General features: G+C 40.9%; 1 protein-coding gene across 8 annotated transcripts in view; it reads left to right on the top strand.

The window, feature by feature from the left end:
• The window catches only part of BCKDHB (branched chain keto acid dehydrogenase E1 subunit beta), a 299,229-nt gene that overhangs the window by 11,444 nt on the left and 260,882 nt on the right, over positions 1–26,903 (top strand). For all 8 annotated transcript variants that reach the window (XR_009543796.1, XR_009543798.1, XM_060167628.1 and 5 more), the window contains exons 2-3: positions 552–629; positions 2,121–2,189. Coding sequence is in view for 6 of the 8 variants with exons in the window: in XM_060167628.1 (XP_060023611.1) it covers positions 552–629; positions 2,121–2,189 (147 nt within the window). In the remaining 2 variants the exon portion in view is untranslated. The remainder of the gene's footprint in view (positions 1–551; positions 630–2,120; positions 2,190–26,903) is intronic.

Here is a 26,903-nt window from a genome sequence, read left to right as displayed (position 1 = left end):
TTCTTTCTACCTTGACTTTATTTTTTTTAATTTTGTTAAATTAAATTAAGTTAAATTTAATTTTTTTGGCTGCACTGGGTCTCGCTGCGTGTGGGCTTTCTCTAGTTACAGCGAGCGGGGTCTACTCTTCGTTGCAGTGCGTGGGCTTCTCATTGCGGCGGCTTCTCTTGTTGGGCAGCATGGGCTCTAGGTGCGTGGGCTTCAGTAATTGCAGCATGCGGGCTCAGTAGTTGCGGCACATGAGTCCCAGAGCGTGTGGGCTTCAGTAGTTGTGGCACATGGTCTCAGTAGTTGTGGCTTGAGGGCTCTTAGAGTGCAGGCTCAGTAGTTGTGGCACACGGGCTTAGTTGCTCCACGGCAGGTGGGATCTTCCTGGACCAGGGCTTGAACCTGTGTCCCCTGCATTGGCAGGCGGATTCTTAACCACTGTGCCACTAGGGAAGTCCCATCTACCTTGACTTTAATTAAATTTTAATCAACAGTTAAACTGGTTATTTTTTACATATGTTACAATGCATGAATTTTCTTTTTTTTTTTTTTAATTTTCACAGGGCAAACTCAGAAAATGAATCTCTTCCAGGCAGTAACAAGTGCCTTAGATAACTCACTGGCCAAAGACCCTACTGCAGGTAAACTTCCTTTGTGCTTGACTGTGGTAGTTGTGTTAATTCAGAATTGAAGATTTGCTAGAAATATTTGTCTGGAGCTCAATGGGTAACATTATATCTACTTGAAATTTTTAAAAGACCTGAACAAATGCTTAAGGCTAAATAATCAAATTATGATATTTAAACACATTTTTTAATCCTCTTATTATGAATTAGTTCGCACGTATATCTGGCATCATTAAGTTAACTTTCTCCTACAGTATGTGTGGTCCTTATATTACATTAATACCTTCTGGGTTTTTTGAATAAGTACTGCTGTTTCTCTAGCATGTAGAAAAAAATGGAAAATACCACTTCGTTCAGCTATCTATTTATAAAATGAAGGTTTGATTCTGTGCTTTCCTTTGGGATACGTTGTCATTCAACTTGTAAGATTTTTTGGGAAATAACTGTAATATTTATAATTAACTTTATAAGTAACTTTATCTTATTCAATTAAATTATTGCTATAAAGCCAGTTGTCCCACTGTGTATTTTCTACATTTGACTGACTTGACTTCCTATGTATATTTAGTGTACCTTGGGTTTCCACTTGGGAATCTCTGGTTTTAAGGTCAAGTGAAAAACAGGTTCATTTTTAGGAGGAAGTGAGAGCTGGACTAGTGGATGGTTAGACCTTCCTTTGTTTTGACCGAGAATGACTGATGTAGCCCCGTAGAGAAGGGTGAGTTATTTTCCTGAGGTCCACGAAGCCGATGAGGTGCCTTAATGGGACTAGAATTCAGCTTTGTGAACACCCGTTGTTTGGTTCTCTTTGCCTTACTATGAGGTGCCCCTCAGTTTTCACCTATACTATTCTTTGCCTCGTTCCTTACATCCGTCATACTTGCCTCCTTTCTCTTTCACGCAATCTGCCACTTTCCTATTTGTGACTGTTCTCTCAGCTTGAAATGCTGTTCCTTTAGCTCTTCGATTGCTGACTCTCATTGTATGTCGTGTATTTAAAACAACAACAACAACAAAAACAAAAACGCTGCTCAGGGACTCAGGAGACTGGCGTGTGAGTCACAGGTCTGCCTCTTGCTTTCTGACTTCTTAAGTTACTTTACTACTTTTCTGGCCTCGTTTCCTTCATGGGTAAAACAAGATGAGATTCCAGATCTGTGTTTCTTTCTCAACTGGGGATTTTAATCCCCCCTCCTCCCCTCACAGTTAATAATGTCTGGAGACAGACTTGAGGCTGTTACAGCTCTGTGTGGGGTCACTGTCATCCACTGGATAGAGACCCGGGGTGCTGCTCTGTGTCTGCAATGCACAGGACAGGCCACTATGACAAAAGAATTAACCAGTCCAAAGTGTCCCTGATGTCGAAATTGGGAAACCTTGATTTAGATCTGTGGTCCATTCCTGTTTTCTAATTGAAAATGTAAACATTTAAATTACTTATTTCTCATTGTTAGTATCATTTAGGGATTATTAAATACAATGTGTTTTTTAAACATTGTTTTTCAGTAATATTTGGTGAAGATGTTGCCTTTGGTGGAGTCTTTAGATGTACTGTTGGCTTGCGAGACAAGTATGGTAAGTTAGTATCTTTATATATGAACAGTATTCCTGTAGAACTTTTACTTAAAGATCTTGAAAATACAAAGTTTGCCTGTTGAAATGTTTGCCGTATCCTTATTGTACAGATGGGTTCCTTTCGTTTCCACGGCCACCCACAGACTCCTTTGGCTTAGATTTCTCCAAGCGTGTTCTAACTGTAGCTTCCCTCTGATCTAGTTCATTATACATATTATAGATTCCAAAATAGTCTTCATTAAATACACTGTTTGTCATGTCCTTCATGCTCTAGGAATCTTTGACCTCTTATTGCCATCTACCTTAGCCGATTTCTTTTGTTTTTTTAAAATTAACTAATTAATTAAATTTAGTTGGCTGCATCAGGTCTTAGTTGTGGCACATGGGATCTTTCATTGCAGCACGCGGGGTTCTCCCTAGTTGTGGCGTGGGCTCAGTAGTTGTGGCCCATGGGCTTAGTTGCCCCGCGGCATGTGGAATCTTAGTTACCCGATTGGGGATCAAACCCACGTCCCCTGCGTTGGAAAGCAGATTCTTAACCACTGGACCACCAGGAAAGCCCCAACCCCAAGAACATGGATTACTCTTTTTTGCTGTTTTTTGTTTTGGCCACGCTGTGGGGCATGGAGGACCTTAGTTCCTCGACCAGGGATTGAACCCACGCCCTCTGCAGTGGGAGCACAGAGTCTTAACCACTGGACCGCCAGGGAAGTCCCCTACCTTAGCCCATTTCAGTCCCATTGCGTCTAGTTCAAGGTTCTGCCCTATTGGTCTCTGTTAATAGATTTCATCTTCTATTATCTGCAATAGGATTCTCCAGAGAAATCGAATCATTAGGATATATCTATGTGTGTGTAGATATGTGTGTGTATATGTATTATATATCTGTATTATCTATATTTATACTTATATCTATATTTATATCTATACTTATATCTATATTGAGAGAGAGAAAGTGAGAGAGAAAGTGAGAAAGAGAGATTTATATTTTAAGGAGCTGGCTTACACCATTGTGGGGCTTGCAAATCCGAAATCTGCAGGGCAAGCCAGCAGACTGGAAAACGGGGCAGGCTTCAGGACAAATGTTTTCTTGTTTGGGAAACCTTAGTCTTTTCTTCTAAGGCCTTCAAGTGATTGGATGAAGCCCATGCACATTAAGAAGGATGATCTGCTTTACTTAAAGTCTACTGATGTAAATGTTAATCACATCTAAAAATACCATCACAGCAATATCTTAGACTGGGATCTGACAGCCAGGCACCATCACCTTGCCAAGTGGACACCTGGCATTAACCATCACATTATCCTTCCACATGTTTCATCCCCACCAATCTGTGCCTTTTGCCTGGCATTGATCCATTTCCGCCTATTGCTTTCACTCATTTCATTTGCCTCAGACTTAAAACCATCACAGAATGCATATTCCTCTGTAAGGAATGTGTTTCAACCTCTTTCTGTGACGGGTGACTTTGAGGTGCTTTGACCTTTCTTGTTTTTCCTCAGCTTTATCTACTGTGGAAATCAAAGCAGTTAAGTTTGGGGTGGAGTCGACATCTGCCTACTGTCTTACCTTTGCCGCTGTCCTGTAAATCTCCTGTGTGCAGTAAGGAGTGAGGGGCCTTAAGATTTTTTTTTTTCTAACTGTTGTTCCTTCTTGTTGCACTCTTCTCTGAGGTTATACTTGCATCCAGGAAACCATAGTTGAATCTGGGAAATCAAGTGTCCCATCCCACTTAGCAGGAACTCTCAGGTTGTTCTTTTCCCTTCCTTTACAGCAGTTTCATTTTTCTGGGTCCTGTCCCTCTGCTTTCTCCTAGCTGTCTATTTTAACAGCTCTTTAGAGTTTGAGATACTTGGACCAGTCTCAGCTATCTCAAACTGTCTCAGTTCTCTCCAGCTAATTCTGACTCCTAGAGATTTTAGATCGTAAAAAAGAAATTAAAAACCTTGGGCTTCCCTGGTGGCACAGTGGTTGACAGTCTGCCTGCCGATGCAGGGGACGCGGGTTCGTTCCCTGGTCCGGGAGGATCCCACATGCTGCGAAGCGGCTGGGCCCGTGAGCCATGGCCGCTGAGCCTGTGCGTCCGGAGCCTGTGCTCCACAACGGGAGACGCCACAACAGTGAGAGTCCTGCGCACCGCAAGAAAAAAACAAAACAAAACAAAAAAACCTTTATACATTCGATTTCAAAATGCATATGCATCGTAGAAAATTTGGAAGATGTAGAAAAGTGTAAAGAAGAAAATAAAAATTGCCCAAACTACCAGAGATAACCTAGAGAAAACCACTGTATGTATCTTGGTATTGTTGTCACTTCTAGACATATTTGAATATATTTATATATATTAACTAGTATTTAAAACATAGAACTATGCTTTTTTTTTTCTTAGGATTTTCATCTCTGTTTACATTGCCCATCTGTTCTTGCATGCTGTCTACTTTATCCATTAGAGACCTTAGCATATTAATCATTTAAATTCCCAGTCTGATAATTCCAGCATCCCTGCCACGCCTGGAACGATGCTTGCGCTATCTCTTCAAATGTGTCTTTTGCCTTTTGATGTGCCTTGTAATTTTTTTCTTGCTAGCCAGACGTGATGCACTGGGTAACTGCTGTAAATAGGCCTTCAGGGATGTGGTGGTGAGGTGTGGGGAGAGGGCAAGTGTTCTATAATCCTAGGATGAGGTTTGTCTTTAGTGAGCCTGTGCCCCTGGACTGTGAACTTCACAAACATTTCTCAGTTTTTTCTCCCTGCCTCAGGTAGGACAGGGTTGCTAGAGTGAGCTGGAGCTGGGTATTTCCCTTCCCCCAGGTCAGTTAGGTTCTGATGATACCCAGTAGGTTGGGCTCTGGTTAACTAGTTTTATATGACTATTACTTAAGGAGGGAAGTGCTCTGGCATATTTCAGAATGGTTGCTTGTTCACTTCCCTTGCTGGAAGCACGAGGGGATTTTCTCCGACATTTACTGTGGAAACCTGATTGAGCTCCTGTAGGTAAGCCTCACAAAATTGTGGGGAGCCCCTGCAACTTGGTCCCTGGAGGTTTTAACTCTCAGGCTTGTCCACACAGAACCTCCAGCAATTCGTCAGTTACAGCCCAGGTTTCCTGCCCCAGCTCTGGAAAGTTGAGATTCCCTGTATTCACCCATCCGTCTCTCCAGTCTTGGGGGCAGTGGTTTGCCCTATGTCCTCACCTCTCTAAGGATCCAAGAAGAGCTGTCGATTTTAGTCTGTTGAGCTTTTTACTTGTTAGGATGGAGTGGCGACTGCCAAGCTCCTTACATGTGGGACTGGAAACCAAAAGTTGGATTACACTTTTTAAAAAATAATTAATGAATTGTGTCTGCATTGGGTCTTCATTGCCGCGCACAGGCTTTCTCTACTTGCAGCGAGCGGGGGCTACTCTTCGTTGCGCGGGCTTCTCATTGCGGTGGCTTCTCTTGTTGTGGAACATGGGCTCTAGGTGCATGGGCCTGCTCAGTAGTTGTGGCTAGCCGGCTCTAGAGCACAAGCTCAGTAGTTGTGGCACACGGGCTTAGTTGCTGCACAGCATGTGGGATCTTCCCGGAGCAGGGCTTGAACCTGTGTCCCCTGCATTGGCAGGCGCAGTCTTAACCACTGAGCCACCAGGGAAGTCCCAGATTACACTTTTGTAACTAGTCTTATCTGTATCTATGCTGAGCAGTTTCTAGCCCTCACTGTTTTGCCCTGCCTGAGCCAGCGTGGTGGCATGCCACGTGCTTTACAAAGCTGGCAGGTCTTCTGTTGGCTTCTGCCCAGGTTCTCATCCAGGACATTTCATTCCTGTCACCTGTGCTCACACACTAGCGACTTCCGAGTTTCTATCTCTGGTCTAGACCTCTGCCCTGAGCTTCATCTCTGTGGATTCAGTCCCCCACCCCTCCACAATCTTCTCCTCGGTGTTCGAGTCCTTTCAGACTCAGTGTTTCCAAACTTTTCAAACTCAGCTGAATTTATTATATCCTCCAGCAAATCCATGCCTCCTACTACATTTCCTATCTTGGTGAGTATACCACCATTCACTTCTCTCTTTCTCATTCTCCATGTCCAGTCAGGTCCTACAATTTTATCTTCAGAGTTTGTCTTTTTTTCTTTTTCAATTTAGAATGTTACTTTTACATTTAAAAAAAATGAATTTATTTATTTATTATTTGGCTGTGTTGGGTCTTCATTGCTATGTGTGGGCTTTCTCTAGTTGCGGTGAGCAGAGGCTACTCTTAGTTGCGGTGCGTGGGCTTCTCATTGTGGTCGTTTCTCATTGTTGCAGAGCACAGGCCCTAGAGTGCAGGCTCAGTAGTTGTGGTGCACAGGCTTAGTTGCTCTGAGGCATGTGGGGTCTTCCTGGACCAGGGCTTGAACCCGTGTCCCCTGCATTGGCAGGTGGATTCTTAACCACTGCACTACCAGCAAAGTTCCTAGAGTGTTACTTTTAAAAATTTATTTTTTACTTTATTATTTTTTTATTGAAGTATAGTTGACTTACAATGTTGTGTTAGTTTCAGGTGTACAGCAAACTGATTCAGTTACACATATATATATATGTGTAAAAAATATATATATTCTTTTCAGATTCTTTTCCCTTACAAGTTATTATAAAATATTGAGTATAGCTCCCTGTGTAGAGTTTGTCTTTAATATGGCCTCTCCTTTCCGTTCTCACTGCCCTGGAGTTTGGTTTCAGATCCCTAATCATCCCTGCTCGGACAGTTTCACTGCTTTCCTTAGTAATCGCCCTCCCTTCAGTCACTGCCTGTTGCCAGTGTGATCATGCTGAAATGCACATTTCTTGGCAGAATATGCAAAAGACTTTGAGATCTGCTCCCTCCCTACATACCTGGCCTCATTCACTTTATTCATTAATATTGAATTATGGGACGTTTTCCCTAAGCCCTTGTGTTTTTCATCTCTCTTCCTTTGCACATGCTATTTGGATCTCTCTTCCCCATCTGATTCCCTGGGAAACTCCTATTTCACCTTCAGTCACTACTTTATCACTGTCCAGATTTTACATATTGCAAATTATTGTAATTGTCTTCCCACGAGATCTCTGTACCAGACAACTTCTCAAAGGAAATAGACATTTAAATCGTGGGTTCATCCCTAGCTCCTAATATAGCATCATGCAGTACTTATTGAGTGAATGTTGTTGAGTGTATTTACCCCTCACTCTGTCACCAAGACAGTGGCTGCTGCCTCTGAAAGGGGGTTTCCTTATCTCCCTTTAGTGATTTTTAGTTGGTCTGATTTTCTTTAAAAAGAGCTTAAAACAGGGAGAAACTAGCTCTCACTAGGAAAAAGTCCACTGCTCATAGAAGGTGCTGGAAGATTTATGTCTGCATGACAAAGGGTTGGGCTAATTAACAGCTAAATTAATTCTTAGCTTTATTGTCAGCAGCTGTTGTGAATTTTTACACTCGCTTTAGGACTATGAATTCAAATTTTGAATAATTCCAGGGTGATCAATACGAACAATGAAATCACCACCACTTTCTCTAAGAGGAAATGAGCTTCCGTTTTCAGGAGTGAAGAACAAAGGAAATGGTGAAGAGAAATCTATCCAAACAGAACTTTTTGTATATTTAAGAAATAGCACATCTTTTAAAAATAATGCTCTGCTCTTTTGAGTATAGGCTGAGAATTTTAAGCTATACACAAGCATGCTTGTCTTGGTAGTCTCTCTCTCTCTCTTTTTTTTTTGTGGTACACGGGCCTCTCACCGTTGTGGCCTCTCCCGTTGCGGAGCACAGGCTCCGGACGCGCAGGCTCAGCGGCCATGGCTCACGGGCCCAGCCACTCCGCGGCATGTGGGATCCTCCTGGACCGCGGCACGAACCTGCGTCCCCTGCATCAGCAGGTGGACTCTCAACCACTGCGCCACCAGGGAAGCCCGGTAGTCTCTTTTTGAAGTTAAAAAAATTTGTATTTACTTAACTTAAAAAATTTTTGAAGTATAGCTGATTTACAATATTGTGTTAGTTTCAGGTGTACAGCAGAGTGGTTCTGTTGTACATATTTATATGTACAAATCTATATTTTTTTGATTCTTTTTCGTTATAGTTTATTACAAGATATTCAGTATAGTTCCCTGTGCTGTACAGTAAATCCTTGTTGTTTAAAGACTTTGTATTGAAAAGAATGAAAAAGATTATGCTGCTATAGTTGAATACATTGCATTGAATGACATAGCAAGCAAACCTCTTGTGAGGGATTGATTCACTTTCTGGAGAGAGCTGGATGTTGAGAAGCGCTCAGCCAGTAGGTGGCAGCCTACACTTTGAAATGAGACTGTCTCGGTTGGCCTTGTATCAGTACTCTGGAACTGCAGAGAAGGGTTTTAAATTCCACCAGAAGGGAGAATTTGAAGGATTGCAGGTTACTGACATAATATTGTGACGCTGAATACTACTTAATATTAAAAAGAAGGAACTGACTCATTAGGGACAATGCTATTAAAAAAAAAGTAGGGGAGGTAGACCCCTTTTGTACCCCAGGTAATACAGATGAGTGTGAGTTTAGCGTCACCGAACTGCGTTTCTCCTTCCTTGTCCTTTGACAGAACAAAATAAAGAGAGTGCTCGGAAATTGAAAGTAGAAGAGCGTAACCGCATAAACACATGGCATTTTTAACCTTTTTAGGGGAGGGGATCCCTTGGTCAGGAGCAATGGTGGGGACTGGAGGTAGTTCTAGGGAAGCAGGGGATGGGGGAGGGCCATTAACGGCAGTTGATTTTGAGGGTAGGGTGTGATTTTATGTTGAATTCCACACATCCTTTCATTTATGTAAGTCACTGAGATGGAGTCTGCACGTCATGTACAAAATCTGCCCTCATTATTGTCATTCTCTGTATGAGGCAGTGTTTGTGTATGTTTTATTCACATAAGACTTTGGTGTGTCAGGTTCAGGGCACGTTTTTATTTAACACTATCCTGTACTGCAGTGAATGTGGCTGGGCCGTGGTCCCCAAGGCGGTATTTTGTTCCACTTATTGGAGGAAACTCAGGTGAGAAAAGGAACAGCAGAGGCTTTGCTGAATTAATCTACAGGCCTAAACGTCTGCCTTTTCATGGGATTTGATGTTTTTCCATTACTCTCTTCATTCCTGTCCACCACGACTGTGGCCTGTCGTAGCAGCTTGGGAAAACGAATATAACCTCTTACTTGTTTTCTTATGTAAACATCAGAGAAATTGTAAAACCAGATACTTTAAGACACTGAATTCAGGAAGGAAAACTAGGACAAGCATGTGGAGAAGGCGGGTTTTTGTCTGTAATGTGCCAATATTTGGGAGTTGACTTTGGGCCCCAGTATCCTCATCAGTAAAGTGAAAGTACACGTTTAGGTATTCTTTATGCTTTTATCTTTTTAAAAAAGAGGAGCACATTTTCTTTATGCTTTAATTTCCTTTACATTTAGAGGTTTTATGAATATAACAATTGTTATGTCATCCTAGAACCATGGGCTACATTAGGCACTTAATTTTCTCTCTCTTTTTTTTTTCAATTTTGTTGGAGTATAGTTGATTTACAATGTTGTGTTAGTTTCAGGTGTACAGTGATTCAGTTATACATATACATATATTCATTGTTTTTCAGATTCTTTTCCCATATAGGTTATTACAGAATATTGAGTAGAGTTCCCTGTGCTATACAGTAGGTCCTTATTGGCTATCTATTTTAATATATAGTAGTGTGTTTCTTAATTTTCTCTTAAGAAATCCCTTTTCCAGTATGATAAGTTTTAAATGTGGAGGCTGAAGGCAAAATCTTTTGGCAAGTCTCATACTTTCACCAGAATTAGGAAATGAACATCTTCAACAGAAAAAGTGACCTTGCATTATATGTTCCTCCAACAAAGAAAGGGTTACTTGAGTAATAATCACACTCTTGTATTTTCTGTCAGGTTCCACTGAATAATGGTAACCTGTGAGATGGGGTTTGGCCTCTGGGCAGTTGAAACTAATTTTAGTGAAAAAAAAAAACAACAAAAAAAACTTGGTAAACTAATGATAGTTCTTCAGGAATAGGTTTATTTCCCCTATGGAAGTATATACATTTATGACTTCAGGGCAAATTGAATACCAGATATAGATTGTAAGATACCTAACTCTTCCATAAATTTGGAGTAAAAACAGGAATTCATAAGATGGTGTAAACTTTTTTTCTAATATGCTTAAAAAATATTTTAAAAGGCTTGAGAGTAGCTGTGTTTTTCTTTCTTCTTAAAAGTCAGTCACTTTAAATTGCTCCTGTTATTATAAGGCCCCTTTGTTTACTGAAAGTACACATGTGGGAAAACTAGTTAAAGAACATGTTAAAATGCCTTTCTTTTCATCCAGTTGAAGGAGTTACCCTCAAAAATGGGATGGAGATACTATTGGCATATACTTTATATTAGTTTCCCTTATATGTTGCTTTAATGTCCTTTTGTGAATTTTCACTGCAAAAAAAAAAAACTGTTTTAGAATCTGCTAAAATTAGAATTGGTACAGACAGTCACTGTATTTCAATTTCTTTAAAAATCAAACTGAGTATCCTCACAGTAGGCATGTTGACCAGTGGCTTAACAAATTACATTTAAGAGAGTAAGGTATTTATTTTGTAGGGTATCAGGGCTGGAGAGAAATTGAGTATATATCTAGTCCAGCAAGTCTCAACTGGGGGTGGTTTTGCTCTTCTGGGGGCATTTGGCCACGTCTAGAGCCATTTCTGGTTGTCACAACGGGGGGTTGCCACTGGTACGCCGTGGGTAGAGGTCAGAGATGCTGATAACTATCCTTTGGTACAGAGGGCAACCCTCCAAACAAAGAATGATCTGACCCTAAATGTCAGTAGCTCTGAGGTTGAGAAACCTTGATCTAGTTCTTCTCCACATAATGTAGAAACTGAAGTTCTGCGAGGTTAGATGTTATCAAGTTGCCCAGCGGCAAGTAGGTGAGCCAGACCCAGGAGGCAATTCTGAGCTTTTGGTACTACATTGTTTTTCCTTCTTATTTTATAAATGAGCAACTCATTGATATAAAAACATGAGAAATATAAGGAATGTATAAGGAATTTTAATAACAAAGCTCAGGGGTTTTGACTGTTCATGAGGTAAGAAGCAGCTAGTCATCGATAACCCATATTAAAAAGTTTTTAACAATTCTTTTCGTGACTCTTGTGAACAAGGTTTTCGATTAGTGCATTAAGTTGTTCTGAGGTGGCAGCTGGTGCTTTGACTTTTTTTTTTCCTTAGTTGATTAAATAATAAATGTCAGAGCTGCCAGCAGGTGTTCTCTTTGACATTTTAAGCATCAGAGTGTAATGACCTTAAGCCTGTTTTTCTCAACCTTATTTGCAATGGCAGGCATTTAAAATGATCAGATGTGAGCACCAGCAGGGGCTTAGGAGGTGGGCTTGGGCTAAAGTAGACCAGGAGAAATGGGAATATAGACCATTCTTGTCAGAAAGTATAAAATTGATTCATGTATCTTTTTAAACATCATCATTAAGAATTTGAAAAATGAAACTATATCAAGAGCAACATAGATTAAGAGAGAGTAAAAGGTCTCTTATTTTGTATTTTCACTGTCAAGTATGACATATCTCATCTGTCCATTTGATATTAGGGATGTTATCTCTATGTTAGCATCCAAAATCTGGTGCTGGGTCATAAAAAAATCCTCTTTTAGACCGGTACTTCTTTCTTTTTTAATTTTTTTAAAAAAATTTATGATTTATAAATTTATTTTATTTATTTTTGGCTGTGTTGGGTCTTCGCTGCTGTGTGCGGGCTTTCTCTAGTTGTGGCAAGCAGGGGCTACTCTTTGTCGCGGTGCACGGGCTTCTCATTGCAGTGGCTTCTCTTGTTGCGGAGCACGGGCTCTAGGTACACAGCCTTCAGTAGTTGTGGCACGTGGGCTCAGTAGTTGTGGCTCGCGGGCTCTAGAGCGCAGGCTCAGTAGTTGTGGCGCATGGGCTTAGTTGCTCCGTGGCATGTGGGATCTTCCCGGACCAGGGCTTGAACCCGTGTCCCCTGCGTCGGCAGGCAGACTCTCAACCACTGCGCCACCGGGGAAGCCCTAGACCGGTACTTTTAACAGAGGGAAAAACACAAACTTTTTTCTTCAGCATTTCCTGGATTTGGGTGCACTGGACATTTTTAATTGTTTTAGTTGGGACAGCTCACTTTCTAATATTTACATATTGAAGCAAGCGATTTTTTTTTTAAACTTTACTTTTCATGGGTTCAGAATTGTTGCTCATTTGATTCAAGTCTAATTTTTGAATTATAAGGCTTTTCTTTTTAGATCCCAGAAATGATCAGGGGCAGAAGCAGACCAGTATAACCATTTTCACATGGGCAGTTCAGATTGCCCAATATCTGGGAATCCCTGGATTCTCCCACTCTCTTTTGTTTATCTTAAGGAAACAGATCACAAATGCATTAAATTACAACTGAGAAAGAACTGCTCTTTCTTCTAAAAGTAGCATGGCTGGTGGCATGGCAGCTATATGGCAGCTTAACTTCTACAGGCTTGCATATCGAGCTGTTGTTGTCGCTTACCTGTCTCAGGAGGTTTGAGGCTAAATGTGTAGGTTATTACATAGCTAGGCAATCTGTGCTTCAATTCTAACTTGGAATTCCACTGGTTAGTGCCTTGCATGCAGTTATAAAGTCACAGAGTAATTAAATTCACGAGGAACAATGATTTTCTAGTCAAGTTGGGAGTAGCCAGTAAAAACAGCCCCGCGCGGAGGACAGCATTCATTGTCATTTGCGAGATCCTTGTGGAGCGAGGCCTCCTATGTCAAGCCATAGAGGTGGGAGCCCAGTGCTTTGTTTTCTGTTCCTGTTGAGTGGAGGGTTCTCAGTTGCTTAGATTGGCAGAGGGGATGGGGGATCAGTTAGGTAAATGTTGGTGAGTGTCACGTGCTAAGGAATCACTTGGGAAACCTGTTGGACAAAAAGTTTTTGGTTTCCGACTGAGCAGCTACACCCAAAGGCAGCTTCAGCAATGCAATGCCTGACCTTCTCTAGGGGCATCCTGTCAGCCCTCTCCCCCTGAGGGCCTCTGGCCACCAGCCAGAAGTGGTGGCATGGGGCCAGCCTTAAAATTAGCCAATAGATTCTTTTTCTGTAGTTTTGGCTTCTGGACACTTAAGCAAAGTTGGTAATAAGAGATTTCTCCTTATCTCTGTTTCTGGGCAGGCTGTTCCTTTTAATCCTCGTCTTTTTCTCTTCTGGTTGCTGCCAGCTTGGAGTCCAGCAGAAACAAAGAAACTTGTTTCTAAGCCAAAAGGGAACACACGCGAACACAGTATTACATTCTTCATTAATCGAGAATCTGTAGACTCCGAACTTGAGCATTTTGTTCTTTAAAAAGGGAAGGTTCCTCGAAACTCAAAAGGAACCTTTTATATTACTTTAGGAACGTGTTAGTTCATTAATCAGATGGAGAAAGGAACATATGAACTGGCATAAACCCCTTATATCACTTCAGATCTAAATTAAACACCGATAGACACTAAAAAGTTCCACAGCGTTCTGAACAAATTCCTAAGTCCAGCTGAGTCATTTGCCTGAAGAAGGCAACTTTTCCTTTGTTAAATATTCTACAGAGTTTCTGCCCAAGGACCTTCTAGCTTTTAATTATTCTGTACATATATATCAAGGTTACAACTCTGCTCGCAGTGTTTAACCTTTATACAAAAAGAGGAAAAAGTTAGATATTGTGGCATCCAATTATTGCACTAGTTGTGTTCTTTTAAATGGCTTCCTTTATCCCATAATCTGTTGATAGTGACTCAGGTGGGGAACCAGGAACCTCTAACCTACATAGTCTCTCCTGATCTCTCTCAGATACTTAGAAGCGGAATTTGAGCCATATAGACTCAGTGAAGCGTTGCACTCACTCAGTTCTTGCCAAATTACCTTTATTCACTTTCTTACCTAGTTCCTGCTATTTCTTTCTGCAGGCAGAAGGCGGCTCACCACTCAGCTTTAGCTCCCATTATACTTAAGGATTTCGGTCAAGTAAAATTTCAGTGAAATGTGTTCCCAATGTTTCCAGGCTGGGCGATCCTTAGGTGATTCATTTTACCAAGGGAGCGATAGCCAAGTTACTGAAAACTCTTTCCTGGTTTAAATTTCCTAGTGGCCATGGAGTGCTACTGCTGTCACTTATTTCCACCCCACTTCCCTTTCTCTCAGAAAAATCTCTATGGTCCAGGGAATTATAGGATCAGAGAATAGACATGGTTCTTTGGAAGAGCTGTAGATAGGTACTTGGCTTTCGGTGGGAGAAGAGTCTAACATACCAGGATCTCCTTGCCCAGTTTTATTGGTGCAGGTCCCTTTCTGGTATGATTTGTGTCTATCTGTGGACTCATGTTGGGAGGTCTTTGTTCAACAGCAGGACGCTTTCCTCCCTAATCTCTGCAGGACCGCTAAGGGATCAGGCCCAGCTGTTAGGCTTGGGTGTTATTTTCTTTTTTCCTCTTGTGGGTCCCTCTGGTGGAGGCTTTATTTAGCAGTTAGTAACTGTATTGCCTTGCCTGTCCTCTTCTCTGTGTGCAGCCGTAAGTGCACTGGTGTCCAGCCTCTGGAGAACAGCCAAAGGAAGGAAATGAAGAGGTTCTGTTGATGGTGCAGTGACATGGATCTGTGGTCCCTGACTTTGCTAACGTGGTGGTATCAGTGGTGCTTGAGGCAACTTTAACCTTTACCAATTCTCCCAACCACCTCATGCGTACATACAGTCTGAGTAAAAATGATGGGCTAGCCGTGAGAGTGAAAGGTCAAGACGAGCCATCTGCCTTTAGTCTCTAACTAGAACGCTTCTCCTGTACTCCCCCTATACAGATATTCTGGAGCCTCTGTTGCCTGGCAACTTCATCAGTTTCTTTGGGTCAGTTTTATGATTTCTGCAGAAAGGGAAGGTTGCCACTCACAATAGCCCCGGGTCAGTTCAAGCATGTGGTGCGATTGCTAGGCCAGCCGTTCGCAAGTAACGAATAACGAAGGCAGTGATGGGCTGAATCACAGTCAGTGGAGAAAGGCTGGCATTGACTGTTACCATGGCCACATTGACTAATGGACACAGGAAGCAGATGGTTAATATTAATGTGTCATCCGACAAGTAGAAAAAACATCCCCCAACTTTGTCTTAGGCTGAGGCATTTCTTTAGTATTTCCTCAGATTACTCAGGTTATTTTCCTGGGTTCAGAGACCAATGTATTAGGCCCCAGAGTTTGTTGAAGACGCCACCATAGGAGGGCCGGTGCCTTTCAGTTGTGTGTGTACGTATGTGGGGTAAGTGTCTGACGTAGGTCTCCAGACACCAACACTATTCACTGCCCCGCACTGCTGCTCAGCCGTGCCTGTAGGTTACAATACTGATGCTTCCGTTTCACCCCAGAGATTCTGGGTTACTGGTCTGGGGTGTGGTCGGGGTGTTGGAGTTTTCAAAGGTGCCCAGGTGATTCACATGTGCAGTCGAGTTTGAGAACTACTGTTCTAGAAGATAGTAAAAATTTTAACCTATAGTTCCTACCTTTAAGAACATCCAGTACACGTGGTAGACCAAAGCATCATCCCATGGGGAGTAAAGTAACAGTTTAAGAGTGAAATAAAAATGTGAAATGATGGAAGCCGTGCCCAGCAACTTTCTTCTATTTAGTCCAGAATGTAAATGACAGGGTGAATGAAACTGTGTGCTGAGAATTTTGGTGGAAAATGGTGGCTAAGACCTCTGGGAAAAGAGACAATTGGACGCAGATAGCGATATTTGTTTCCTTTCGAACTCCCACTGAAAGGTCTATGGATCTTCTTTTGTAAAGGCCTAAATCCGTAAGGATGGGATTGGAGACGACAACATGAACAAAATGTTGGAAGCTGGAAGGTCAAGGGTGTAATAAGCTTGGAAAAACAGAATCTGGAATGGGCAGCAGGGCAGCTAAGAACCAGCCTCACTTACGTCACAGAGTTACGCAAAGGCTCGGGAACTGGCAACACCAACACCTCTGGGAATAGGAGTGAAGGGAGGTGGTGCTCCAGAATAAGGAGAATTGGTTGAAAGTCTTTTAAAGAAGCCCTCAGATCTCCAGCATCCCTTCACCTCCTGGCAGAATCCTGGAGGTTCATGATGCATGGAGAGCGTAGACGTTGACCAGCTAGATGTAGGGAGGCTGGGAAATGTAGTCTTTAAAGTGTGTGGATATGTGCTTGGCTAAAACTCCGGGGTTCTGTTACTGTAGAAGAAAGAGAGAATGAATATTGGGGAATAACTTGTGGTCAGTACTATGCCTATACATACAGGTATTTGCTCCGTAAGTTTAATATTATTAGTAATGATAATGATGATGGTGATAACAGTAGCTACAAACTCTTAACCATGTTTTCTATGTGCCTAACCCTGTTCTAGGAACTTTACATATATTAGTTCACTTAGTCTTCACAATTCTGTGAAATTCGTTCTGCTATTATCCCATTTTGCAGATGTAGACACTGAGGCCCGCAGAGGTTAAGTCACTTCTTCAAGGTTCCAGAACCTTGAAGAACCAGGCCTGAGACCTCATCTTCCTGTGAAGAAAGCTGACATTGTGATAAAGCTTCAGGAAAATTTGATTTCAAATTAATGTTGTTGAATGTACTGGTTTTGGGTTCTCTGTGAAAGAAATTATTCTAATATCTATGCTTGAGAAGTAGAAGGGATATTGTGTTTTATGAAACTTCCATGTGTATACAAATTCAACTAACATTAGAATGCAAATTTAAGTTAATATTTGAAGTCTATGTTTTGTTTAAAAAGGGCTCACATGTTTTGAATCCTGTTGTAGAAGCTGGTAAATGACATAATCAAATTGGTCATTTAGGACCTAACTGTGGCCACAGCCTTGGGGAGCTGGGAGACTAAGGGCAGGGAGACCAGGAGTGGGATGATTGTTGATTACAGAGGGTCTTAAATTTTAGTACACATCAGAGTCACCTGGAAGGCTTGCCCCATCACAGGTTACCCGGTGCTATCCCCAGAGTTTCTGATTCAGTAGTTCTCAGGTGGGGCCCAAGCAATTTCACTTCAGTGAGTTTCCTGATGCTGCTGCTGCTGGTCCGAGGACCACAGTTTGAGAACCACGGCGTCTATCTGAGAGGTAATGAGAGTCTAAGCCGTGGCAGTGGAGGAAAGATGGAGTCAGGAAGGGGTCAGTGAAGAATTAATCAGGGACAGTTGATAGGACTTGTGGTTCTTTGCAGGTAGAGGCAGATGGAGAGTAAAGGATTTAGAGCAATTGTCAGGGGTTAAATATTGAAATATTGACTGCAAAGTTTCCATTGGGTATGCACCTAGAAGGCCATCGGCGACTTGTGACCTAAAAAAATAAAAGCGATTTTCATGGAAAAGTGAGGTAAGAAATAGCTTAGATGACTAAAGCTTTGAGGAGGTATGATTATCCGGTAAGAGCGTGTAGAATATAGATTTCCTTAATTCTGAGACATCGGATTGTACTCTGTCCCGTTGCTCGTTTTAGCTGGCCAGCTGGTTTGGACCAAACTAAAGGCTTCATCGTGTTACACATCGTGATACTTCCTGGCTTTCCCCTGACCTTTTGTTTAAAAATTGATCTGCCATTTACAAAGTATTAATCCTTCTCATCCTTCTGAATGTATGCACATTGGTTTTAAATCAGGGAGCAACTGTTTCCCTTTCATTTCATTACATTCGGTGACTTTCAAGCTGCCTCTTGGATCCTGCTGTGGGTTCTCGAAAGAAGCCAGATTGAAAACTTCAGAGCTATCGAGTTCTGATGGTTCTATCTTGGGGTTTCTCTCACTACTGTTTCTACTGTGATTGGCAGAGTTCACTCCCTCCTTATTTCTCTTTTAAAAAAAAAATTTTAAATTGAAGCATATTTGACTTATCATGTGCTAGTTTCTGGCGTACAACAAGGTGATTCAGTTATATAAAAATACACATTCTTTTTTATATTCTTTTCCATTATGGTTTATCACAGGATACTGAATGTAGTTCCCTGTGCTCTACAGTAGGGCCTCATTGTTTATCCATTCTCTATATAAAAGTTTGCATCTGCTCATCCCAAACTCCCAATCCATCCCTCCCCACCCCCCTCCCCCTGGGCAATCATAAATCTGTTCACTATGTCTGTGAGTCTGTTTCTGTTTTGTAGATAAGTTCATTTGTGTCATATTTTAGATTCCACATGTAAGTGATATATGGTATTTGTCTTTCTCTGTCTGACTTACTTCACTTAGTATGATAATCTCTAGATCCATCCATGCTGCTGCAGATGGCATGATTTCCTTCTTTTTTATATGCCCTCCTTACTTCTGATCTGAGTGATTATAATCTTTGTCACAAGTCTGTTCTAACTCTCTTCCCTCCTCGAGTTCGTGTTATATACATCTGTGAGATTAGCTTTTCCAGAATACACCTCTGATCACAATACTTTCTTGCTTAAAATCTTCCCCGTGTTGAATGGTAAAATCCAGTTTCCTTAGCTTGTGTTTAAGATCATAAATGGTCTGGCTTTGAATTTTCTTCCCAACTTTAGTTTTTCCCCCAATACTATTGGTTGCGTCCCACACTGCTCCCAACTGCCTCTCTGCCTATGTGATGCTGTTTCTGCCCCTCAGAAGCTCCTCCTCTGCTTCCCATCTGACCTGTGCCATCCTCCACAACGCCTCTTGCTCAGCCTTTACCACCTAGAAGTAATTTCTCTGTCTGTTTCCGTCTAGCACCGCATCGGTAACTCATATACTTTGAGTTACTTTGTCCCATGTTTTACTTATATTTACAATTCATCTTCCTATCTCCCACGAGGCCCAGAATAATGCCAAGCATGGAAATTGGTCGAATGACTGGAGGAGTGGGCAGCCGGTTGTCTTAGTGCAGATAAAGTGATGATTCCCTTAACTGCCACAGCAAGAGTATTACATATCAGGAAAGACTTCTGATGGGATTCTTTTTGAAAGCTGCTGTGAGTGAGGGCTTAGGGAACCTCTTTAAGGATCGTCTGTCAACTTCGTCGGACCTCTTTTCAATCAGAAATCTTTTTTATTTAACTTAAGTCTTAGTTTTTGATTGTGTCCTAGATATTTCAGGGAGCCGGCCGCTACTCTGATTGCATGTGGGATCTCACTATGGCAAGCTTATAAAGTATTGCCAGATGACACGTGTGTACGTATATGTGTGGCACATATACATGAATGTCTGTCTTACCTGAGATTAATATGGGGAGCATCTGTGTTTTCCCGCACCGTGGTTATTAGATGGATTCATGGGCTCACGACGGTGCTTAATGATCTATACCAGTTATTTTCTACTTTTTGATAAATTCCATTGATGTTTACTGATTCTGCTTTATTATCGTTGAAGTATGAACTAGAAAAGTGCTGTACACAAGTACTTAGACTGTAGAAGTGATATGCGGGTTTTGTTCATAATCATTGATTTTAGGGGAAGAAATATCTAGAGCTAGCAAAAGAAATGATAACACGATGGGTTATCAAAACTATTAAACATTGCAGATTTAGAAGAGAATGATATCATTGAATCTTCAAAACTAACTTCTTTTTGGCTGAACGTCAATCATCTGGGGCTTTTAAACTGGATTATTTTGGGGGCCATATTAAGGATTGTAATTATGGTATCTGTGTTTAGCTCTGCGTGTATGTGGACCTTGAATTATTTCTCTAGCCCTGTGACTCATGGATACTTTAAAAAGAGCTGATAGAGTTTGTAAATGTTGTTTATTTTCTGGTTAAAACTGGTCCTTCATTCTCTTGAGCTTTATTCTATTAATAGCTCTTCAGTTCGGACTTAGAATTGGTTTAATGTCGACTTTCTCCTATTTACAAAGGGGAAAGTTCATTTATTTTTTTGTGCTTCTTTGTCATGCTGTTCCCTTTGCTTCTGAGAAAAGGGCACCAGCCTATTTAGATAGGGACCTTTAGGCTATTTATAAAGCAAGGCAGGTTAATTGAAATTGAAAGCTCGGTAACGTCCTCCTCAGTGAATGACGCACATGGATGATGTCGCGTGCTGTGTGCCCTTCTAGGCAGGAATCAGCTGGAGGAACTTGTGTGCTTTGAGCTCTGGTGTTGACGTAGGTGCTGGGTACGGATATGTTTTAGGAAACATCTCATTTCCATATAAATGAAAGAAGATTAAAAAAAATTTTTTTAGATGGCCTGCCCTGAAATTCCAGCTGGTACCACAAAGATGATGAAAATATTTCTTTTGACGATCTGGAAAATCAGCTTTGGTTGTATTCAAGCACAGTGAAGTCATCACAGGTTTATTCCGAAATACTTATTGTATTCATTTATTGGAATCTGTTTATTCCAGCATCGACTATGTGTACGTTTATATGAAAAAATTAATACACTTTTTAGTTTGTATTTCTCTAAATAACACTCTAGACTCTCAATAAATTTTAAGTAGCTTCACTTAATAAATGTGTATAGTTTCGTCAGTAAATGTGTCGATTTGATTATAATAAAAGGTAGAACCAAATAGGTCATCTTCTTTCTTACGTGATGAAACTGTGGTTCTTCTTTTGAGACATAGTACAATATCAGTTTGACTGGAATGAGTTTTTGTGTTTTTCTTTCCAAGTGTCCCTTAAAGGACAGTCTTACTTAAGCTTGGATAGTTGCATAGTACATATCCCCTAAAACCCAAGCATTCAGATTACATTTGTTTAGATTCAGTTTTGTATAAGACAAGGTGATTTTGTAAGTGGGAATTCTGCCTCCTTAACTCGCATTGATAATGCTCAGAAACAAAATTTCAGCTTACGCACGAGTGTTAAAATACCAGTGGTTGATATGTTACTAGTTATACTTGGTCTCCTGTGGGCCCGTAGCCCCCATCAGAGTCAGTGCTGGGCGATTCCTGCAGATGCCCAGGGCCCTGCGGTGCTGAGTTGGTCCCGTTCTGCCAGGGTCATACGGTTACCTTTGTGGATCATTGTGTGTAAGGGTCTTACTCAGATGCCTGGTGAACAGCACATAGTTCAGGACCAGACATCGGTTTGCTCACATCCCGCCCGTGGGGTGGCGTGGAGCCACGGCTTCCAAGTGGAGGCCTGCTTAAATAGCACTGCAATCTGTTAGAATCAGCTAGCCCTCGTTCCCAAGCAGTGCGTTGGAAGGCTGTGGGCCTCTCGGGCTGCCCTGCACCATCTCCAGGCCTCTGCACATACACAGCTGCAGCCGTAGAGCATTTGTTCCTCAATCCAGGAGTTGCCCTTGATTGTCAACCCTTCATTCTCACTCCTGGGATATCTTTTGTGTTGTTGCTGTTATTTTTTAATTGAAATGTAGTTGATATAATACGATATTACGTTAGTTTCAGTTGTACTACATAGCGATTTGACATTTGCGTGCGTTGTGCAACGATCACCACGACAGGCCTAGTGACCATCTGTACTCCTGGGCTGTCTCTGGTGGAAGGTTAGCAGTGGCTGGGCATGTGTAGCCCTCCTCCACCCAGTGGTAAACCTCAATCTTTGGATGAAGGTGTGTGCTAGCCTCCGGCTGTGCCTGTCCGTGGTCCTACTAATGGAACAGGATTTTGGTTCATTGTTGAGAATTGCTTGTCACGACCCTGCCGCCATGACTGACCTTGCTTCCCTGTCCCCCGCCAGCCTTCACCCCGGGTGGAGAGAGTACTCGTTGTGGAGTGACTCAACCTGCCCTTGACATCTGCTAGCTGGGCTGCTGCGCTGAGTGGGCTCCTCCAGGTGGTCGGGGGTCTTGAAGACTGCTTATGGGCCCCAGTACCTCTCAGTGCCAATCCTCAGGGCTTCTCAACTAACAACACTTAAATCCCTTTGATTCTGTAGTGTCGCTCAAACCGTTTCTTCATTTTATTTTCATTACCACTATCCTGATAATACTTTACATTCTTATAATACCTTATGATTTTCAAAGCACTTATATATGCCTTATCTTACTTGATCCTGGTTGGTAGGCAGGTTAGTTGTTATTATTTTTTAAAATAATTTTATTTGCTCTTTTGGCTGCGTTGGGTCTTCGTTGTTGTCTGCGGGCTTTCTCTAGTTGCGGTGAGCAGGCGCTACTCTTCATTGCGGTGCGTGGGCTTCTCATTTTGGTGGCTTCTCCTGTTGCAGAGCATGGGCTCTAGGCGTGCGGGCTTCAGTAGTTGCAGCACACGGGCTCAGTAGTTGCGGCATGTGGGCCCTAGAGCACACGGGCTTCAGGAGTTGCGGTGCATGGGTTCAGTAGTTACGGCGTGCGGTCTCTAGGATGCGTGGGCTTCAGTAGTTGTGGCACGCAGGCTCAGTAGTTGTGGCTTGCAGGCTCAGTAGTTGTGGCGCACGGGCTTAGTTGCTTTGTGGCATGTGGGATCTTCCCGGACCAGGGGTCGAACCTGGGTCCCCTGCATTGGCAGGTGGATTCTTCACCACTGCGCCACCAGGGAAGTCCAGGTTAGTTATTTTTATCCTAATTTTATGAATGAAGAAACTGAAACCCAATCCAAGATCATACAGATGGAAAGTGGTGGAACCACATCTGAACCCATGAGTTCTGACTTGGAGTCCACAGTTTTAACCATCATGCTAACTAGTGTATATACCCCAGACTTCCCATCTTTATCTCCCACTACTCTTTCTAATCCATTTGTACTTCAGCTGCCTTGATTCACTTCCCAACTCTGAATTTGCACTTTATTTCTTGCCTCTGTGCCTTTGGTCACACTATTCCTTCTTCTATCTGTGCCTATTGAAATTCTGCCCATTTATTCAGGGTCCAGTTCCAGTGTGTTTTCCTTCATGAAACTTTGCATGATTCCTCCAAGCCTGAAAGAATCTCTCCTTCCCCCTCCTCTAATAGCATTTTATTTTTACATTGCTTTCTTGTATCATAGTTATTTATATTTGACTTATCTCCTTATTACATTGTAAGTTGTTTGAATATTTAAAAGTGTAACATTGTTTAAATGGTATATTATCTCTGTCATTTGTAGCATCCAACTACAGTGCCTTGTATATGGTCAGGTACATATTGGGTAAATATTTATTCCACTGGGTAAAAAAAATTATATCAAACAATATTTTTCACTGGGTCAGAGTTAAAGCTCTGATGGTGTCAAAAGGATGCAGGGCTTGATATTATTTCTTGCTACATCCATCTAATAAGCTTAAGAGGGGTGAGAAAGGGAGGGTGGCAGGGAGGTGCAAGAGGGAGGAGATACGGGGATTTATGTATACGTATAGCTGATTCATTTTGTTATACAGCAGAAACTAACATACCATTGTAAAGCAATTATACTCCAACAAAGATGTTAAGAAAAAAAAAAGAAAGGTATACTTGAGATATCGCACTCTCTTAGTATATCCTCAGTTTATCCTACATCTTAGGATACAACTCATTTGTTAAAGATCTTATCTAAGTTGCAACAAATTGAGCACTTCATTCATCTTTAAAAAATTTTTTTTAATTGAAGTATAGTTGATTTACAATGTTGTGTCAGTTACTGCTGTACAGCAAAGTGATTGTTACACACACACACACACACACACACACATATATACATATTCTTTTTTAAAATATTCTTTTCCATTATGGTTTATCTTAACATCTCATTCCAATGTTTCATATTTTTAGTAACCTTCAATCTGATAATTGCTAAGAGTAATTGCATTTCTTGGCAAACAAAAGAAGATCCAACTTCTAAGTCCCCAAATAATTTTATTTCACCCTTTAAGATTTCTTTATAATTCATTAAAAGTAAAAAAAACTCTTTAAAATTTATGCCCAACTTCTAAGAGTGTAGCAAGCAGGAAATATTGAATTTTTTGAATAACTCTATCATAATTATGATCATGTGAACTGTGAAGTTGAGATAGTCATTTGGAGATACTCGGTTGAATCTGAACTGATGTGAGGACTTTACTTGAAATTTCCCTTATATCTAATAGCTTCCCTTTCTCTCCACCCCTTTTCCTATAAGATGGATGATGTAAAGACTCCTTGACACTTTACTATTAGTAACATCTTAGTTTTATGCACAAGTTTGGAGATTTTATACTGCCTTTTCAGGATAGAAACATGTATACATTTATGCAGAGTAATAGTACTATACTGCAGTGGAATTAATTATTGAATCAAAGTTTGAAGCACTTCTTTTTTTTTTTTTAAGATTTTTTTTTGATGTGAACCATTTTTAAAGTCTTTATTGAATTAGTTACAATATTGCTTCTGTTTTATGTTTTGGTTTTTTGGCGGAGAGGCATGTGGGATCTTACCTCTCCAACCAGGGATCGAACCCTCGCCCCCTGCATTGGAAGGCTAAGTCTTAACCACTGGACTGCCAGGGAAGTCCCTGAAGCACCTCTTTTAAAAGTTCTTTTAAGGAAATTCTCAAGTGTTTTCTTGACCATTTTTAAAATCACTGTTTTAAAGATGCTTCTAATTTTACTTCGTTGTTGGTAAGTAGATTATATACTGTGAAGGCTTAAACCAACCATCTTATTTGCTTTAGTTTTTGGAGAAATATCTGAGGGAATTTCAGGACACTGTTCATAAAGAATTTTTACATTCAGATTAAATGTTCAGAATTATTTTGCATCCGTGACTGTGTTGCCAGATAAGGTCTAATTAGATATATTTTAGCATTGATGAGTTGAGTAGTTTGCAGTAGCCAATTTAGGAAAGAAACTTCTCCAATAGAATGGAGCAAGTCTTGATAAAGGAAACAAGGCCACACTCAAATCAAAGCTCAGTTTCCTTATTTGAAGATGTGGGGCTGGTGGGAAGATCTTCAGTAGTACTAGGATTTTGTGCTTCTGTAATTTGTTTTTCTGCTTGCTGTCCTTTCATACCCAACCATAATTGTTACATGATCCTTAAGTTATTTCACAGATTCTCTACCTAGTTTTCCCTTTTGATTTAAAGAACATATTTTCCCCCTGTGGAATCCCTTATAGGTATAACTTTGAACTTTTTTCCTCCAGTAGATAATAGGAGTGTTCCTATATGCCCTTCCATTTAAATGAAGATTTCTAAATTAAAGATTAATTTACCCCATGATAAGTTGTTTTCTAATGATAGTGCTTTTAAACAATTGCCGTACTCTTCTTGGGTAATTTATTTTTAAAACCATTGTTTTTTTCAATGTATTCCTAAGTAGAATTTTTCTTCTAAAATTGAACAGTGGAATTATTTTATTTGATATTTTCCTAAGATTTTTTTTTAAAGAGTTTAAAATTATTTATTTATCTATTTTATTTTTATTTTTGGCTGCATCGGGTCTTAGTTGCGGCACATGGGGGATCTTCGCTGAGGCACGCAGGCTCTTCGTCGTGGTGTGCGGGCTTCTCTCTAGTTGCAGCATGTGGGTTTTCTCTCTCTAGTTGTGGTGCACTGGCTCCAGGGCACATGGCCCCTGCAGTTGTGGTGCGTGGGTTCCAGAGCGTGTAGTTTGCGGCAGGCGGGCTCTAGTTGAGGCGTGCAAACTCAGTAGTCGTGGCACACGGGCCCAGCCGCCCCACAGCATGTGGGATCTTAGTTCCCTGACCAGGGATCGAACCCGCGTCCCCTGCACTGTAAGGTAGATTCTTTACCACTGGACCACCAGGGAAGTCCCTTCCTAGGATATTTTTTCTCTAACTTGTGTGAGCTAACTATTCTGGGAGTTTTCACATTTTCAGTGAGATTTAAAATTTGAGGGTTTTAATATCAGTGATAATCTTAAAAAATAATATAAGCATATCATCTGGATCACTTGCCATGTAATCAAATATTGCCATGTGATAAATTGGTGTTTGTGCTGTGTGAAGGCCAGCTACTTCACAGTGTCTGAAGTCTGAAGCATTCACTGAACTTCAGATAACAAACTGTTCTAATAGCATCCCTGCATGCCATACCCAGAGGAACCAGCATTATAGCAATAACATGTTCAAGTTACAGACAGATGAATTTAATAGATTCCATTTAACTTTCAACCATTCATTAATAGTCAGTATATCCGTAAGTACACACTGAAGAATTTTCTATACCTGATTCCAGCGATAATTGAATAGATACGCATTTAATGAGGATTTCAACATGGTTGTAATACCAACTTTATCTGGAAGTAACTTCCTTAAAATTAGCATTCAAGGAATGCCGTGGGTATTTTTTTTAGTATGAGGTCTGATTATCCTCAATTGTCAAAGAAAGCCATGAGGTTACATACTATTTTGTGCAGTGAATTTAAGTGAAAAGGCATTTTTTTTCCATTAGAATGATTAAGTAAAAAAAAAATCAGAAAGATTATAGATAGAATCCTGTCTGAAGCTATGTTGCTACAGCAGACAACCATTATTTGTTATACTCCATTTTTGCTGTTAACTTGAGTTGAATTGGTTATGCAGTATTTTTTTTTGTATTTAAAAGTTTGCTTTGCCTTTATCTTCTTATCAGGGTAATAAATGCTGAGTTTAATTTTGTATAAATTAAAATATATTAAAATTGATTTAAGTTGACATTAGGAATGCAGAGTATATTTTTCCTTTAAAAGTTGTCTATCTAATACTTGGTTTGAGAAGTCCTGGTCTATGATATTGAACATTATTGTATCATAATTATAGTGACTAACCCCAACCAGATGTTTCCTATTTCAGTTTCTATTAGATGATTTTATAATTTCCCCTGATTTTGGCTATCATTTCTTATTTTAATGT

This window comes from Lagenorhynchus albirostris, chromosome 12 (genome assembly GCF_949774975.1).
Source record: "Lagenorhynchus albirostris chromosome 12, mLagAlb1.1, whole genome shotgun sequence".
Taxonomy (NCBI): Eukaryota; Metazoa; Chordata; class Mammalia; order Artiodactyla; family Delphinidae; genus Lagenorhynchus; species Lagenorhynchus albirostris.
Note: the sequence above shows the minus strand (reverse complement) of the source record. Positions and strands in the feature narration are given on the sequence as shown.